Below are 18,869 nucleotides of genomic sequence, written 5' to 3'. Positions count from 1 at the left end.
CACATGATATGGAATGACTCAACAGGCATTACCCCTGGAAGCCGAGTAACGACGCTGAGACATGTTGTGGATTAAAAATGGGTCATTTATTGAATTTAAATAAATTTAAATAAATTTAAATAAATTTAAATAAATTTGCATATGCCAATTTCAATATTTAAATTCAGAACAAACTAAGGACCTGCAGAGGCCAAAACTAACGGGGCGGAAATTCCTACCATAACATTCCTTGGCAACCTTGGGCAAAAACTCCCTGCTGACCCAGGTGAAGGTACCACCTTCATCTGGGTCCAGGCCACGCCCCTTCGTCGTGTGGGAGGAGTCCACCCTCCAATCCCCGTGGGAATTGGATCCGGTGATTCCCATGGACATCCTCTCTCCAATCCCCGACGTTGTTTAAACCTCTAGTTCCTGGAGAGAGGCGGTCCATCACCCTTTAGGATGCCCAAAAGGAGCATGTGCAGTTGCTTCTAATTGCCCATTTCCGCCCCTAACCTGCCAAACCCCAATGACCAAAGGGAGGCCTATACCACTAAGTGCGCCGCACCCCCTAACCAATCCAGTCCGTACCCTCAGTGTGGAATAGGCGAAAAAACGGCCGCCTCTAAAGGGGAAGCCGCAAAAAATTCCTATTCGGCCCCGAGGCGACCTCAGGAGGACACACTGGTGATAGCAGAGGGTGGGCGGGTGTTCGCTTTAAAGCCAAGCAAGGGGGAGGTCTTGTCCAGATCGCCCTTAAATAGGGCGATCTGAGACCTCCCCCAACCCAACAGGTAGCGCGCCGCCCTGGCGCGCTGCCAAAAGCCGAACTTCCGGGTTACGAAGAACCCGGAAGTCCGGACTTTATGGAGCTGCCGGCAGCGTCTCTCCGGCCCCCAGGTAATTTCGGCTGGCGCTAAACCGCCAGCCGTGCATTTACCCCCAGAAGCCGAGTAACGACGCTGAGACATGTTGTGGATTAAAAATGGGTCATTTATTGAATTTAAATAAATTTAAATAAATTTAAATAAATTTGCCTAAATTTGCATACGCCAATTTCAATATTTAAATTCAGAACAAACTAAGGACCTGCAGAGGCCAAAACTAACGGGGCGGAAATTCCTACCATAACATTCCTTGGCAACCTTGGGCAAAAACTCCCTGCTGACCCAGGTGAAGGTACCACCTTCATCTGGGTCCAGGCCACGCCCCTTCGTCGTGTGGGAGGAGTCCACCCTCCAATCCCCGTGGGAATTGGATCCGGTGATTCCCATGGACATCCTCTCTCCAATCCCCGACGTTGTTTAAACCTCTAGTTCCTGGAGAGAGGCGGTCCATCACCCTTTAGGATGCCCAAAAGGAGCATGCGCAGTTGCTTCAAATTGCCCATTTCCGCCCCTAACCTGCCACGGAGGGGGGTCAGATCTCAATCTTGGCCCCCCGACCCCCACCCAGCCTCCTAAAGTAATTCCTGGAGGCACCTCTGCAGGTCCGACAGGAAAATGGCGTTCCCCCCATCTGAGAGGTGAACGCCGTCGGCCCCGTAGAGCCGGGGCTTTCAAAATTTAGTAAGGGATGTTTAACTACACCCCTCCAAAACTCCCTACAAACTTCCCAACAGCCTAGGTCGACCCTTAACCTAGCCCTGTTCCCAGCTGTAGGGAATACAGCGCCCCACCAGCCAATCTGGGGGAAATCCAGACCCACATACGTGTGTCTGGATATGCCGCAGCGATGGCCCACAAGTCATCGCGGGCTTGGGTACTTGCGCCAAGCCACCAGAAAACCAAGGTCATTGCCCCCGAGGTGGGTCACCAACAACTCGGGGTCTCTCTCGGCCGACACCGGCCAAAACACAGGGGAGGAGCCCACCCAGCGCAGGCCCCTGCGACCCCTCCAAGCGACATCATCTTCCAGCCCAGGGACAGTTGCGACCGATAGTTGCGTTGCAACAAAACATTCGGCCCAGAAAACCAACTGTGGCCATGGAGCCACGCCATGGGCCGAGAACCAGATACGGCTGAAAGATAAAACAGACAATTAAAACAGCCAATAACGGGGACCCCTATGGGGGAGGGCCTCAAATAAAACAGAAGGCCGCAGCCCTCCAGCGGCCGATGGTCATGATGTGGTGATCCCCACACTAGCTGTTGCAGCCGCAGCCGCAGTACTTATACAAAAAGAGTGTGCGCCAAACCTGGAAGGATCCGCACCGATTTGTTCTGGGGCACGTGACGTGAAAGCCCAGAACTAATAGTTAGTAAATGGGGCCCCAATACCATGACCAAAGAAATATCCGGAGCCTTCACCGCAGTGAGCGTGGAAGGCGGCCAAAGCAGCTACTGGGCCTACTGTCCGGTCGACCGTCGGAGCTAACCAGATATTATGCCGCAACCGTGTTAGTCCGTTTTGGACTGGCACAGGCGGATGGGTACCCCTATGTCCTGCGGAAGCACATCGCTCCCCTGGAGCATGCGCAAGCTGGCGTCCCTAATCGAGGTGGCCAACCTCCCTTATTCTGACTGACCCAAGGAAAAGCATTGTAGCTGTCGCGTGACAAAGGCTGGCCTCGGTTTGCGAAGTACCCAGCCTGACCCACGCCCAGCCAATGCCGACAGCTCCGCTATGGACAAAGGTTGATGGGCGTCAGCCGCCCAAAGCGGCCGTGCCCGGGCCCATCCCTCCATCCTCCGTCTGACTCGGGAATCACTACAGGTGTTAGAAAACCCCAGAGCCTTGGCGCAGAACGCCAGGCCCGCTAACCTACCCTTGACCGTCTGAAAACTCAGACCAGGTCGGGTACAGCACTCTGTGCCCACAACAACTGGTCCATTGGTATGGGCCAAAACTGCGGTAGCCCTTACAAGCCCAAAGTCCCAAAAACTCCTCACCCCCAGATGGCTGGCCATGATGGCTAGCCCACTAGTCTCCTGGCATCACCCCGAAGCCAAGGGGTCCGAGGCGCCGGGGTGCAATTGCAAGTCTGCTTGGAAAAGCAAATCTTACCGCCAGAAGGAAGCCACGTTAAAAAACGGGCCATGAATGTCTGCCCACTCGCCAGTCTTCCCTGGCCCCACTGTTGAGCCGCACATGATGATGGGGCGAGCTCAGTCCCTGCATTAACGAATACAGTCTGCATAAAAACGCCCTACCGGGAGCCATTACCCGGCATGTGAGATTAAGCAGCCCTGTCAACTCCTGGGTTGCTTTAAGGTTACCACTCAAGGCCCGCACCTCCTCAAACCGAGCCGTATCTTCCCAACTTCTCCTCCGGCAGTCATAAGACTGCGTGGAAAAACCTAGTTCTACACCCAACAGACCACTGGATGAGGGCCCGTCTGCATTCCCTGGCGCTGTGAATCCTAACCTTGGCTAGGTCCTCATTTCCCCCTACGGAGCGAAGGTTTCTAGAAAGAAAAGCCCTCCCGGACCCTGCTAAGGAATCTGAAAACCATCCTTAAAACCCTGAGGGCTAGCGTCCGCCCGCTCGGGCGGGCGATCTCCCTGCAGGCGCCCGTTCAAATGGCCAAGTTTGACCGGGCTGGGACTTGTTGGCTGCGGGAATGGCCTGTTTAGTCCTATCCCTGGGTTCCTATCCACTTGGGGGGTGTACACATGTGTGAAGCGGGGGGGGGGCACCCACCGCACAGGCATCCGAAATTTACTGGAGGAGCGTCCACAAGAGCCCTTGGCACAGGACTCAAAACAAATTTGGGTGGCTCGAACACCCTGCCCCGCTGCAGTGCGGGGTGCGGCCGGCTCCTCCTTTCCCATCAGATGACCACTATCGGTCCGTTGTCCAGTCCCAATCTGCCGGGTCGCCCTAAAACATGGTCGGGCGCCTCCCGTCGCAATGCAGGGCAGGATCATAGGCCACCCTCAATCGGAATGCCTCCGCAATGTAGTTAGGCGTTCCGCCCAGTATGGTGGCATAGGTCAGGAAGGCGTAAAGCCAGGACCTGAAAACTCAAACCTTAAACTCTATGGCCCGCTCAGTCCGGGCCTCATCATCCTCTCCTTCTTGGGCACTTCCTATCCAACGGGTAGGGTCCATATAATCACCTCCCATATCTTATCCCTGATCGAGGGGTGGAGATGATGTCCCAGGGGAGTGGATGGAAGGCCAAAAGGGGGCCTCCCCCATGGGGTCAGATGCAGTGGCCACGCTGTTACTGGTTATCCCCACTGCCGAAAAGCGGCCATAAGGGGGGGGCAACACTCGGTACAGCCACCGACCCCCCCACTACTGCAGGAGACGACTGGGTTCCCCGTGTAGGAGAACCCAGGCCAGGCTCCCCCCCCTGCCGATGTAACCGTGCTCACCAATGGGGCCCCGGTCGGGGTCAAGCCGGTTGGGCAGTAGGCCCCAAACCTGGGAGCCCCCTGTTGGAGTGCTGGGCCCCAAAAAGGGGAGGGGGGCCCAGACCGGCTGGCCCCGCTGGGGGGGTTAAGGGGTAACCCCTGTAAAACTGGTGCGAGTGCATAAGCGACTGACTCACCCCTGCCATCCAATGGGGCCCCCGGGAGGGGGCCCCCGGCTGTTGCACCGAGATCCCTTGACGCAAGGCCGCTCTAGTCCGGAGCAGGATCCTGGACTTCTTTGTTGCCTGGAGGGGCTCCAAACGCTGCTGAGGGCCTGTACCCGCCGTGAGCCCGAAAGGCGGCTTTCAGCGGGCATCATGCAGTCCAGGGGATCTAAAAGGGGGAGAAAAGGATTGAGCAGATAAAATTGGCTCGGGCCCAAAGGCGGCCCGTTTACCAGGATGGAGCGGCCCCAGAGGAAGGGGAGGGCCTACCTCCCCCACCTCCCTGGCCCTCCTCGTGGGGGCCTTGGCCCCCCGTGGGTGAGGACCCAGGAGACCTTGTGACGAAGTTCGCCTCTTGGGGGCCTGTCTACGGGAGCCTTGAAAAATAAAATTCAAGATATACAAAATTGTAGGCCCTCAAAGGCCTAAAACCTCCTGGCCACCCAGATAGGTGGGGGCGTGGAGGCCCCTGAAGGGGGGAAAACCCAAGTAACCCTGTTGGGAAAGCCAATTTAGCAAAAACCCCAAACCTGAAAATTCCTTGCCGAAACACTGGGGCCCTGTCCTGACGACTATAGCCGAAACCCTTAAGGGGTCGGCTTTACCAAGCCCCCCAGGGCCCGTAATCCCACCCCCCAATGGGGGGGAAGGGGAAGGCCCCTAGCACCCTCACCAAAATCGGTGAGCAGTGTGGTCTGGTGGTAAAAAAGGGGGGGTAGGATGCTTGGCTGCATAGCTAGAGGTATAACAAGCAGGAAGAGGGATAATGGATCCCCTTATAATGAAGCGCTGGTGAGACCACCTTTGGAGTACTGTGTTCAGTTCAGGAGACCACACCCTAAAAATATGACAAAATGGAAAGGGTCCAACGATGGACTACCAGAATGGTGGAAGGACCTAAATATAAAACGTATCAGGCGAGGCTTAATGAACCCAATCTGTATAGCCTAGAGACAGAAGCCAAAGGGGGGGACATGATAAAAACATTTAAATAGTAAAGGATTAAATGGTTCAGGAGGAGTGTTCGTAACAGAAAAGTGAACACAAGAAAAGGGGGGACACTACTGCAGTCAAATGGGGGGGGGGGGGAAACCAAAGGCAACATGGGAAAATGTTATTTCACACAAGAGTAGATCCTTGGAACAAACTTCTACAGATGTGGTTGGCAAAACCACAGCAACGAATTTAAACATGCCTGGGATAACGAATATCCATTGTAAATAAAATACAGGAAATAGCAGAAGGGCAGACCAGATGGACCATGAGGCCTTTTCTGCTGCCAGCTTCTATGGTGTTATGTTTCTAACCCGGATCAAAGGAAAATTAATAAAATCCGATCCTATACTAAATAGGACAAAAACAAGATAAAATAAAATAAAATCCCCTCAGAAAAACCCTTTTTCTTGGCACAATGAAAAAAGCAGAGGCACAGGCCTCCGCTCCCATAAGGCCTACTGACCCCAGGCGAAGCCCATTCAGTCCCGACCACGTGGCAAAAATCCCCCCCCTTATAATGGAGGGCGAGCAACCCTACTCTCCCCCCAATTAAAAAAAGGGGTGTGTGAGCAGTGTGAAAATGGGGGGGTCCGCAAGGGGGGGTTCACACGGGGGGGGTCACGCGGGGGGGGTGTTGAATCCCACCCCCTGAAGAACCCCTGCCTGGCTAAACCCGCAGAGACCCAAGCCTCTGCCACCCAAATGCAACAGTAAAATAGAAACTTCAATCCGAGGCCGTTGCCTCGAATTCGCCAAACCTGGGCGAGGCCCCGTAACAGGCCTCGCCACGTGCGCAGTACAAGAAGCGAACAACCAGCGACAGGTTGTTCGCTTTAAAGCCAAGCAAGGGGGAGGTCTTGTCCAGATCGCCCTTAAATAGGGCGATCTGAGACCTCCCCCAACCCAACAGGCAGCGCGCCGCCCTGGCGCGCTGCCAAAAGCCGAACTTCCGGGTTACGAAGAACCCGGAAGTCCGGACTTTATGGAGCTGCCGGCAGCGTCTCTCCGGCCCCCAGGTAATTTCGGCTGGCGCTAAACCGCCAGCCGTGCATAATTGATGTCTCCGAGAAAGATAATGTGGTGCAGGCAGGAAGCTTGCCCATGTTAATAGTTCTGTTAGCTTGTTTGCATGACCAAGGTCATAATTTGGGGCTCTATAACATAGCAAGAAATGAACTGTGGTATTTAGGGAAGGTTTGTAGACTATGGTCTCAGGAAGAACAAGCTCCTGGGGAACATTTATCTTTTTCAGACCTAGGGACTTTTTATAAAAGGTAGCAACACTACCTCCTTTTTGATTATCATGGTCAGACCAGAAAACATGATAGTCACTTATTGTAATAATGGAGACTGGAAAGGATACAGACAAAAATAAGGTCAAACAGAAGCAGGAAGAATTTGGGTATTTTGTTTGGAAGGCTTCTTGCATTAAGTAGCTTACATTTTAGGCCTCCAGATATGGACCTGGAGAAAGTTGGGTGTTGTGCATGCACAACCTGACTCTGTGGTTTCTTCCCCAAACCCCAAAATCTTTAACCTTACAGTTGACCTCTCCCTGTTTCTAAGAGGTCAGTAAGGGGCATGCATAAGCACACCATTGTGGCTACCATCCCTGGAGAAAGTTGGGTGTTGTGCATGCACAACCTGACACTGTGGTTTCTTCCCCAAACCCCAAAATCTTTAACCATAGACTATCTACAGTTGACCTCTCCCTGTTTCTAAGAGGTCTTTAAGGGGCATGCATAACCACACCATGGTGCCTACCATCCCTGTAGTACTGTCCTATTGTCCTTTTTTTATCATAACTTTTTATTTATGTTATGTTTATACAAACTACTATCCTATGTTAAATAAATAAATAAATAAATAAATAAATAAATAAATAAATAAATACATTTGCAGTAGTCATATCTCCTATAAATATTTGAAACTAATTCTCTCTCACTGCCAACCCACACTCAGTAAAAGACCTTGGAATACTAATATCGAATGACCTAAGTGCTAAAGCCCACTGCAACAATATCGCCAAAAAAGCTTCTAGAGTTGTTAACCCGATCCTACGCAGTTACTGCTCAGGCAATCTCACACTACTCACAAGAGCCTACAAAACTTTTGCCAGACCCATCCTAGACTACTGCTCATCTGTCTGGAACCCATACCACATCTCGGACATCAACAACCTTGAAAATGTCCAAAGATATTTCACCAGAAGAGCCCTTCACTCCTCCACTCGAAACAGAATATCCTACGAAAATAGACTAACAATCCTGGGCCTAGAAAGCCTAGAACTACGGCGCCTAAAATATGATTTGAGTATTGCCCACAAGATCATATGCTGCAACGTCCTACCGGTCAATGACTACTTCAGCTTCAACCACAACAGCACAAGAGCACGCAACAGATTCAAACTTAATGCGAACTGCTCCAAACTTGACTGTAAAATATATGATTTCAACAATCGAGTTATCGAAGCGTGGAAACTCATTGGCGGACTGAATTGTGTCAACCCCTAACCCCCAACATTTCTCCCTTAGACTCACCACGATTGACCTCTCCAGGTTCACAAGAGGCCAGTAAGGGGTGTACATAATTGCACTGGTGTGCCTTTCGTCCCGTCCAATTGTCTTTCCTTTCTCTCACTTATCATATATATTTTCTTTCTTTCATATATCCTCTCCTCTAAGTTCACTTTACTCTTATATATATTACTACCGTATTTTCCGGCGTATAAGACGACTTTTTAACCCCTGAAAATCTTTTCCAAAGTGGGGGGTCGTCTTGTACGCCGGATATAGGACAGTGGCGCCGATATTTGCGATGGCTGGGAGGGGCGAGAACACCGCCTCCCAGCTGGGCGAGCCTGCGCTCCGCTCAGGCTCGCCCACACGCTGCCTTTGGCAGCACAAGCGTGCCTGTCCGGCCGGGGAAGACTCGCCCTGGCCGGACGTCAGTTTCAGCTGGGGGGGGCGAGAACACCGCCTCCCAGCTGGGCGAGCCTGCGCTCCACTCCAGCTCGCCCACACACTGCTTTTGGCAGCACAAGCGTGCCTGTCCGGCCGGGGAAGAATCGCCCTGGCCGGACGTCAGTTTCAGCTGGGGGGGCCGAGAACACCGCCTCCCAGCTGGGCGAGCCTGCGCTCCGCTCAGGCTCGCCCACACGCTGCCTTTGGCAGCACAAGCGTGCCTATCCGACCGGGGAAGAATCGCCCCGGCCGGACGTCAGTTTCAGCTGGGGGGGGCGAGAACACCGCCTCCCAGCTGGGTGAGCCTGCGCTCCACTCAGGCTCGCCCACACGCTGCTTTTGGCAGCACAAGCGTGCCTGTCCGGCCGGGGAAGAATCGCCCCGGCCGGACGTCAGTTTCAGCTGGGGGGGCGAGAACACCGCCTCCCAGCTGGGCGAGCCTGCGCTCCGCTCAGGCTCGCCCACACGCTGCCTTTGGCAGCACAAGCGTGCCTGTCCGGCCGGGGAAGAATCGCCCCGGACGGACGTCAGTTTCAGCTGGGGGGGGGCAGAACACCGCCTCCCAGCTGGGCGAGCCTGCGCTCCACTCAGGCTCGCCCACACGCTGCCTTTGGTAGCACAAGCGTGCCTGTCCGGCCGGGGAAGAATCGCCCCGGCCGGACGTCAGTTTCAGCTGGGGGGGGCAGAACACCGCCTCCCAGCTGGGCGAGCCTGCGCTCCGCTCAGGCTCGCCCACACGCTGCCTTTGGCAGCACAAGCGTGCCTGTCCGGCCGGGGAAGAATCGCCCTGGCCGGACGTCAGTTTCAGCTGGGGGGGGGCCAGAACACCGCCTACCAGCTGGGCGAGCCTGCGCAAAGCGTAGGCTCGCCCACACGCGATATGTGTCATGCCTCGGTTCCGTAGCTCTGCCTCACAGCTGATCACCCTGCTGCCGCTGCTGAGAGAAAAAAAGAGGGAGAGAGGGGGGGGGTTAGCAACAGAGGGACAGAGAGAAAGAGAGAGGGAGAGAGGGGGGAAAGAAAGAGAGAAAGAGATAGCAAGAGAGGGAGAGAGGGGGGGTTAGCAACAGAGGGACAGAGAGAAAGAGAGAGGGGGGATAGCAACAGAGGGAGAAAGAGAAGGAGAGAGAGAGAAAGAGAGAGGGAGAGGGGGGCAGAAAGAGAAAGAGATAGCAAGAGAGGGAGAGAGAGAAAGAGAGATTGAGAGAGGGGGAGAGAAAGAGATAGCAAGAGAGGGAGAGAGAAAGAGAGGGGGGGGAGAGAAAGAGATAGCAAGAGAGGGAGACAGGGAGTTAGCAACAGAGGGACAGAGAGAAAGAGAGGGGGGATAGCAACAGAGGGAGAGAGAGAAAGAGAGAGGGAGAGAGGGGGGAAAGAAAGAGAGAAAGAGATAGCAAGAGAGGGAGAGAGAAAGAGAGAGGGAGAGAAAGAGATGGCAAGAGAGGGAGAGAGAGAGGGAGAGAGGGGAGACAGAAAGAGAGAGAAAGAGATAGTAAGAGAAGGAGAGAGAGGGGGAGAGAAAGAGAGAAAGCAAAAAAAAGAGAGAAAGAGAGATAGCAAGAGAGAAAGAGAGGGAGAGAGGGGGGGAGAGAGAAAGACTTTGATCATTTCCCCAGGTATTTTTGTACCTACTTGACCAACATTATTAGTGGTTGCAAAATTGAATGTATGAACTTGTTCATTTCAATAAAAAGAGCCAGGAAAATGATTGAATGTTAAACTGGATGCATTTATTTCTGCCTGTTTGTATTTGTTCTTATGTTTAACCATTGAAAATGTACTTTTCCTCCAAAAAGAATCATCTTTTCATATTTCTTAGGCAACATTTTAAAATAACTTTAAAAGCTGAGGTCATATTATTCACCCTGCTCTGTATCATAGCACACTGCACAGTACTGAAAATTGGCAGGGTCACTAATTAATCCCGACAAGTTAAAATCTGTTTAAGTGACATTGCAAGAGGATAAAGACAGAAAGTGCGGAAAGAGGAAAAAATGGATGGGCTGTTTGGATTGCCATATCATGATATCACATACAGATTCTCATTCCATAATAGATTCTCACATAGGTGTCAGCATGCTGCATGTTAGACTGAAAGATACCTACAGAATAGATGGTAGGAGAAAGAAAAATAGCCAGGTTCACCTTTTTGTGTTGACAAATTATGATGAGTTATAATAATAAACTTAATTGTGGTGAGGAGAAATATGAGAGGCAGACAAGACAGATAGACAGAGACATATGGAGAGATAGACAGAAGAGTGCTCCCACTTGGCTCTCTCTCTCTAAATAATTCATTCATAATTTTAACAATAAGATCTTCATCATTAGTAATTAAAATATTGTGTTATCATGTTCAGAAATGATTTTTTTCTCAATGCGAGTACATCATAGACCTAGACTCAGTTTTTGACAGTCAGAAGAGGGGTAGTCTTATACGGCGAGTATATCTCAAATTCTATATTTTAACTGGAAAAGTTAGGGGGTCGTCTTATACACCCAGTCGTCTTATACGCCGGAAAATACGGTACATGTCTATTTTTCTTCCTATGTATTTGTGTATTGGATAAATAAATAAATAAATAAATAAATAAATAAATAAATAAATAAATAAATAAATAAATAAATAAATAAATAAATAAATAAATAAATAAATAAATAAATAAATAAATAAATAAATAAATAAATAAATAAATAAATATTTCATATCTATCTAAATGAAGCCCATAGTATACATGGTAAATGTTCTTGTTGACCTCTATCTCCCATAGAATGGTGACCCTTAATTTTTTTTTCTTTGGCATTCACTATTTTTCTACTTAGTCACTACCTCAGTCCATATGTGTAGAAAATTGTCCTCCTGGATTTGTCAAGCGGGCTCGAGAAGGAGAACCAGTTTGCTGTTATGACTGCGTTCCTTGCCCAGAGGGGACCATTTCCACTCAGGAAGGTAGGTGGCTCTGGAGGACAGGATATCAGAGACATACAGAGATCTCGATCAAAGTACACGTTAAAGACACATATAAGCTTGAATATTTTGCTGTTGCTCTTTATATTCAACAATTTATTCCAGAATAGTAGGAATAAGAAAAAGGTCTAATAAGAAAATTTTCATTTATATGATAGTCATATAAAACTGTATTTCCTTTACAGTTTTTAATCTATCTATTATTAACATACATACATACAGACAGACAGACAGACAGACATGAGTTGAGCCTGTAGCCTAAGACCTCTGCCTTACAAGGCAGGAGCCCTGGGTTCAAAAAGGATGGGGCTACCTGATGAAGGCTAATAAGCCCAAAATAGATCTATATTAGTCTTCCTTCCTTTTAATTATCAGCGAAATATGTTACATCTATAGATTATAATTGTCGGCTATAAAAAAACCCTCATCTGCTTTGGAATACAGCCCCTGGTGGGGCCAAGGGGCAAAAAGGAGCTGTGACATTCCTTCAATATACCAGGGTGATTCGACAAAAAAATCACACATAACCCTTCTCTGGTACAAGCTGATACAAGAGTTGAGCCTGTAGCCTAATGGCTAAGACCCATATTCAAATCCCAGTATAAAGGGTGTGGCTACCTGATGAAGGCGAATAAGCCCTAAACAGATCTATAGTAGTCTCCTTTCATTTTCAATATGATTATCATTTTCATTATCAGCAAAATATGTTTGATAGATAGATAGATAGATAGATAGATAGATAGATAGATAGGGGGGGAGAGAGAGAGAGAGAGGTACACACACAAACACACACAATGGTACCTCTATCTAAGAACACTTCTACTTATGAACTTTTCTAGATAAGAACCACGTGTTCAAGATTTTTTTGCCTCTTCTCAAGAACCATTTTCCACTTACAAACCCTCCATGGGGCCTCTCCTGGGAGGAAATAGGGCCAGAAAAGGTGGGGAGAAGCCTCCGTCGGGCCTCTCTAGGAATCTCCTGGGGGGAAGCAGAGCTGGGAAAGGCATAGAGAAGCCTCTATGGGGCCTCTCTAGGAATCTCCTGGGAGGAAACATGGGCCCACCCTCCCTGTGGTTTCCCCAATCTGTCAGCGTTCCAAATAGCATCTGAGAAATAAACCAAGTCCCAGTCCAATCCTCTCAATCAGAGCTCGATTTATTAACAGAACCATGTTGGATACGCCATCGTCATTCCCATTCTGATTAGTTCCAAGAATCCCACCTAGGTAAAGGTTCATTTTACATCCCCCCCCCACCCACAGGTTCATGAAGAGAGCCAGTGTGTAGGGTCTTATCAACTTCCTCTTCTCTTCAGTTGAGGCAGAATCCCTTTTCCAGGGGTCTCTTTCTGGATTCCAACCATGTAACGCAAACTTTCATAAACGGTGGAACATTTTTGGGACAGTTTGTTGGGAAAGTTGCTTAGGATGTGGGTGGCAAAACCATATTGTCCTTTCTGTATCTCTCATAAGCTTTTTTTTTACCATCCACAAAGGTATCTTTCTGGAACAACATTGGAGATTGGGAATGAGAGTCAGACTTTATCAATGTTTCTCTTCTTCACAGCTAGTTTCAGTTGATACTGTTTGCTAAGGGGTATGCAGAGTGAACCCTGAATTATCAAGGGGGCACATGCACAAAGGAAACGTGGAATTCCAGCAGATAGCCAGGAGATATGAGTAATGATTCAGTCATACGAACCAGATATATTAAAGTGTATAAAATAGTGTTTACTTTAGAAAATATTGTAGTCAAGTTAAACAGTCCAGTCATGCACATTCAAATTAGTCAATATCTCTCAATACAATAGTAATACAGTAGTACCTCTAGATACGAGTTTAATTCGTTCCAGAATGGAGCTCGTATGTCGATCAACTTGTATCTGGAACAAATGGATTTAGACTTTGTTTTTCCCCACCGAGATAACCAGAAGCAAGGATTCTTGCGCGACCTAGGGGAAACTCGGCTCGTATCCCGAATTTGAGCTCAGGTGTGGAACAGAAATTTCGCTCCCGTCGTGGCTCATAACTTGGAATACTCACATGTGGAGCAGCTCGTATGTAGAGGTACTACTGTATTGCCATCCTTATTTTGTCTTACATATCAGACATACATTACAGGTTACAAATACATCAAACTATCACAGCTTACTTCATCAGTCATAGTAAATCAGCAGAAAGAGCAAAGAGAGCAGAGAAAGAATCATGCTCTCTGGCTCCCTCTTATGGCAATTAGCAACATTACCTTTTAAAGCTATAGTACTTCAACACAAACAAACATTCATTGTTAACTTGTTTATATATTGCAAACCCAACTATTTTTACATAGTACTAATACTGTTGGAGGACAGAGTTCAGGCCCTAGGCCCCTTCTCCTTTTCTTTCTATAATGTGCATTAAACTAATTGGGGAGTAATATAGAAGGAGGGAATGATACATAAAAGAAATAATACTTTCTGTTTCCTCAGATACTGAAAAATGTACAAAGTGTCCAGATGATCAATATCCAACTGAGAACAAAGTCCAATGTATCCACAAAAAAATAACTTTCCTGTCTTATGAGGAACATCTGGGCATTATTCTGGCCTCCTTTGCCCTTCTCTTCTTCCTAACCACAGGCCTTGTTTTAATCATATTCATTAAATTCTTAGAAACTCCCATTGTCAAAGCCAACAACCGTGATCTCTCCTTCATCCTCCTGATCTCTCTCCTGCTTTGCTTTTTGTCCTCTTTTTTCTTCATTGGACAACCAAGGAAAGCTACCTGTCTTCTCCGACAAACAGTGTTCAGCATTGTCTTCTCAATAGCCGTGTCTTCTGTGTTGGCCAAAACAATCACAGTCGTGCTGGCATTCCTTGCCACAAAACCAGGGAACAAAGTGAGAAGATGGTTGGGGAAGAGCTTGGCCAACTCCATCATCCTTTCTGGTGCTGCTGGCCAAATTTTCATCTGTGCCATGTGGCTGGGATTTTCTCCCCCATTTCCTGACTCTGACCTGCATTCCCATCTTGGAGAGATCATCCTTCAATGCAATGAAGGCTCTGTCACCTTGTTTTATGTTGTCCTTGGCTACATGTGTTTCCTAGCTGCCATTTGCTTCACTGTTGCTTTCCTGGCTAGGAATCTCCCTGGAGCTTTCAATGAAGCCAAGTTGATCACTTTCAGCATGCTAGTCTTCTGCAGTGTCTGGATCTCCTTCCTTCCAACTTATCTGAGCACGAAAGGAAAGTCTATGGTGGCTGTGCAGGTTTTCTCCATCTTGACCTCAAGTGTTGGTCTGCTGGTTTGCATTTTCTTCCCCAAGTGCTACATTATCATCTTGAGACCAAATCTAAACACTAAGGAACATTTAATGATAAAAATAGGGAACTGACATTGAAATAATTTTTTAAGTCTTTTGGTGGGTCAGGTGTGGATATGTCTGTGAGGGTCTTGTGATATGATGAGTCAGGTGTGGTTGTGTCAAGTACGAGTCTTATGAAGGGTCTTCAGAAACCAACTCACAAGCATGGGCAATGAACCTTTACCTTCATCCTATACCCGAGCTGCAGATATTCACCACTATTACAATGTTATAGGATGTCTGCTGAAGCAGGAATTTGGATTAGAAGACTTCCAAGATCACTTCCAACTTTGTTATGAAAACTGCTTAGTTTAAATTGTGTATGTGTTGCGAAAATGATTCCAACAATGAGATGTCTCCTGCCATCTAAGGCTTTGGTGGTTCTTTTTAAAAAAAATAAATTTTATTAATTATATACATATTAAAAACAATGAAAACAGAACATTGTATTATCAATTTGTAAATACAACTGTGGACTGTCTGTTATACGACAATACAACATATCTCCCTTTCCCTCCCCCCCTTCCCCAACTGTATTTTCTACAGTTTATATTTTGCAAGTTCACGGTCATTAGCATCAGCGTAATTGTACATATAATATTGGTAATAGTAATAATAATAGTAATAGTAAAAAGTGTCTATCAATAAATAAATAAATAAAGTATTGTTTACATTTTTAATTGCTTGTAGCTTTTTTTAACCTATATTTCATTTTTATTTATACTTTCTTTTGCTTTTTATTTTCACATTATGTACAGCTATTCTTTTTTCCGTTTTCAGCCCAATTATAAAAATCTTCCCATGTGTCTTTATCTTGTGTTCGCTTATTGTTTTTAAGTTTTTGTGTTAGTGTATCATATTCTGCACAGTCGAGTATTTTTTTAATCATGTCTCTTTCCGTTGGTGTGTCTTCTTTCTTCCAATTTTGTGCTATAGTAATCCTGACTGCCGTAATTAAGTGTTGTATTAAATAATAATATTCTTTTTTGATTTTCTTATCTATAATAACATCTCACCTCCAAGCCAAAAAACGTTGTGTCTTCTGTACCTCATGGAACAGAAACATTATCAGCTGAATCATTTTTCTGGTGACAGACAGCAACCTCTCTTATCACATAGACACAGTAATGATTGCAGGTCAAAGGTCTAATGTGACATGATTGAGATTTCTCTGGGCTTTTGTGATTGGGAGGATGGTACAGCGAGAATACACACATAAGAGAGATGGTGCACAAAGAATACATATATTTGAAATATATTAGGAATAAAAGTTCTCTGTGTATTCAAATATTCTGTGTAAGATATCTCCTTGTGTCAATTTATATCAATAGCAGACTTAGATGCCACTTCACAGTGCCTTACAGCCCTCTTTGGTAGTGACCAAAATGTTGGTAATGACCTATAAAGCCCTACATGGCATTGGACCAGAATACCTATGGGACCGCCTTCTGCCGCACGAATCCCAGTGGCCAATCAGGTCCCACAGAGTTGGCCTTCTCCTAGTCCTGTCGACTAAACAATGCTGTCTGGCAGGACCCAGGGGAAGAGCCTTCTGTGGCAGCCCCGGCCCTCTGGAATCAACTCCCCCTGGAGATTCGAATTGCCCCCACTCTTCCCTCTTTCCGCAAGATGTTGAAGACCTATCTATTTCACCAGGCATGGGGGGGGGACTAACTATCTCTCCCCCCACCACCACATTTTTTCTGACTGTAATACATGAGAATGGTGTGATTGGGCAGTAATGATTGATTTTAATACTTATGGGTTTTAAATTTATCTTTTTATCTAATATTGGATTTGTATTCTGTATATTGTATTATTGTTGTTGTGAGCCGGCCCGAGTCTTCGGAGAGGGGCGGCATACAAATCTAATAAATGTAATCTATTCTAATCTCTTTAAGCAGTTTACAGAGTATATATTGCCCAAAAGCAAAGCAAAGCAAAGCAAAGCAAAGCAAAGCAAAGCAAAGCAAAGCAAAGCAAAGCAAAGCAAAGCAAAGCAAAGCAAAGCAAAGCAAAGCAAAGCAAAGCAAAGCAAAGCAAAGCAAAGCAAAGCAAAGCAAAACAAAACAAAACAAAACAAAAACCTTATCTGCCTTCGAATATGGCCCCCGGTAGGGCCGAGAGGCAAAAAAGGAGCTGTGATGTTTCTTCAATATACCAGGGCGATTCGACATAAAAACTCACACATAACCTTTCCCTAGTACAGGCTGATACAGGAGTTGAGCTTGTAGCCTAATGGCTAAGACCTCTGCCTTACAAGGCAGAGGTCCTGGGTTCAAATCCCAATAAAAAGGTGTGGCTATGTGATGAAGCTAATAAGCCCAAAATAGATCTAGAGTAGTCTCCCTTCTTTTTCATTATCAGCAAAAATCCAAGCATACATTACTAGTTAGTTCATATATTGACAAACCCAACCAGTGAGCTACGTAGTACTGACATTCTCCCCTTTGGGTTGTCAATACTGTATATCACTCTAATACCTAACTGAATACTTGAAGTGACCCTTCTGAAAACATTTTGCTTGAACCTCATTGGTCATTGGGAGATCAGCAATGGGAGGCAGTTCCGGGAGGGAAAGATTGAATTTAGGGATTTTGGTGCAGAATTCTCAGTTTTCGCTATGTATTAAAGTGAACCCTCGATCATCGCGAGGGTTCCGTTCCAGGACCCCACGCGATGATCGATTTTTAGCGAAGTAGCGGTGCGGAAGTAAAAACACCATCTGCGCTTGCGCAGATGGTGTTTTTGCTTCCACTGCCGCCCGCCCTTCGCCCGCCCACCCCGTTGCTCGCGCCCCGCCCACCCCATTGCTCACGCTGTTGCTGGGGCCGCTTCCCAGCTGGGGAGCCGAGCTAGGGAGTCCCGACCGCCCGCGCGTTGCTGGGGAAAGCGCGCGCGCTTGGGGAATCCCTAGCTCCGCTCCCCAGCTGGGGAGCCGAGCTAGGGAGTCCGGACCGCGCGCGCGCGTTGCTGGGGAAAGCGCACGCGCTTGGGGAATCCCTAGCTCCGCTCCCCAGCTGGGGAGCCGAGCTAGGGATTCCCCAAGCGCGCGCGCTTTCCCCAGCAACGCGCGCGCGCGGTCGGGACTCCCTAGCTCGGCTCCCCAGCTGGGAAGCGGCCCCAGCAACAGCGTGGGCGGGCGGGCGGTGCCCGCGCGCTTGGGGACATCGCAGCTCGCTCCCCAGCTGGGGAGCCGAGCTAGGGAGTCCGGACCGCGCGCGCGCGTTGCTGGGGAAAGCGCGCGCGCTTGGGGAATCCCTAGCTCCGCTCCCCAGCTGGGGAGCCGAGCTAGGGATTCCCCAAGCGCGCGCGCTTTCCCCAGCAACGCGCGCGCGCGGTCGGGACTCCCTAGCTCGGCTCCCCAGCTGGGAAGCGGCCCCAGCAACAGCGTGGGCGGGCGGGCGGTGCCCGCGCGCTTGGGGACATCGCAGCTCGCTCCCCAGCTGGGGAGCCGAGCTAGGGAGTCCGGACCGCGCGCACGTTGCTGGGGAAAGCGCGCGCGCTTGGGGAATCCCTAGCTCCGCTCCCCAGCTGGGGAGCCGAGCTAGGGATTCCCCAAGCACGCGCGCTTTCCCCAGCAACGCGCGCGCGGTCGGGACTCCCTAGCTCGGCTCCCCAGCTGGGGAGCGAGCTGCGATGTCCCCAAGCGCGCGGGCACCGCCCGCCCGCCCACGCTGTTGCTGGGGCCGCTTCCCAGCTGGGGAGCCGAGCTAGGGAGTCCGGACCGCGCGCGCGTTGCTGGGGAAAGCGCGCGCGCTTGGGGAATCCCTAGCTCCGCTCCCCAGCTGGGAAGCGGAGCTAGGGATTCCCCAAGCGCGCGCGCTTTCCCCAGCAACGCGCGCGCGGTCGGGACTCCCTAGCTCGGCTCCCCAGCTGGGGAGCGAGCTGCGATGTCCCCAAGCGCGCGGGCACCGCCCGCCCGCCCACGCTGTTGCTGGGGCCGCTTCCCAGCTGGGGAGCCGAGCTGGGGTGTCCCCGCGCGTGCCGCCCGCCCGCCCACGCCGTTGCTCGCGCCGCCGCTGGGGTCTTACGGGGGCAAGAGGGGGAAGACCCAGGGAAGCCTCTGCCCGGCGGGGAAACTCCACCATCT

The 18,869-nt window shown here is 49.2% G+C and overlaps 1 protein-coding gene across 1 annotated transcript in view; it reads left to right on the top strand.

Annotated features, from left to right (window-relative positions):
• The window catches only part of LOC139158727 (vomeronasal type-2 receptor 26-like), a 31,928-nt gene extending 17,122 nt beyond the window's left edge, over positions 1-14,806 (top strand). Inside the window, exons 8-9 of the mRNA XM_070736056.1 lie at positions 11,288-11,414; positions 13,902-14,806. Coding sequence (XP_070592157.1) covers positions 11,288-11,414; positions 13,902-14,806 — 1,032 coding nt within the window. The remainder of the gene's footprint in view (positions 1-11,287; positions 11,415-13,901) is intronic.
• The last annotated feature ends 4,063 nt before the right edge of the window (positions 14,807-18,869 follow it).

The sequence above is a fragment of the Erythrolamprus reginae genome, chromosome 2, assembly GCF_031021105.1.
Source record: "Erythrolamprus reginae isolate rEryReg1 chromosome 2, rEryReg1.hap1, whole genome shotgun sequence".
Lineage (NCBI taxonomy): Eukaryota > Metazoa > Chordata > Lepidosauria > Squamata > Dipsadidae > Erythrolamprus > Erythrolamprus reginae.
This window is presented reverse-complemented; position numbering and strand designations above follow the sequence as displayed.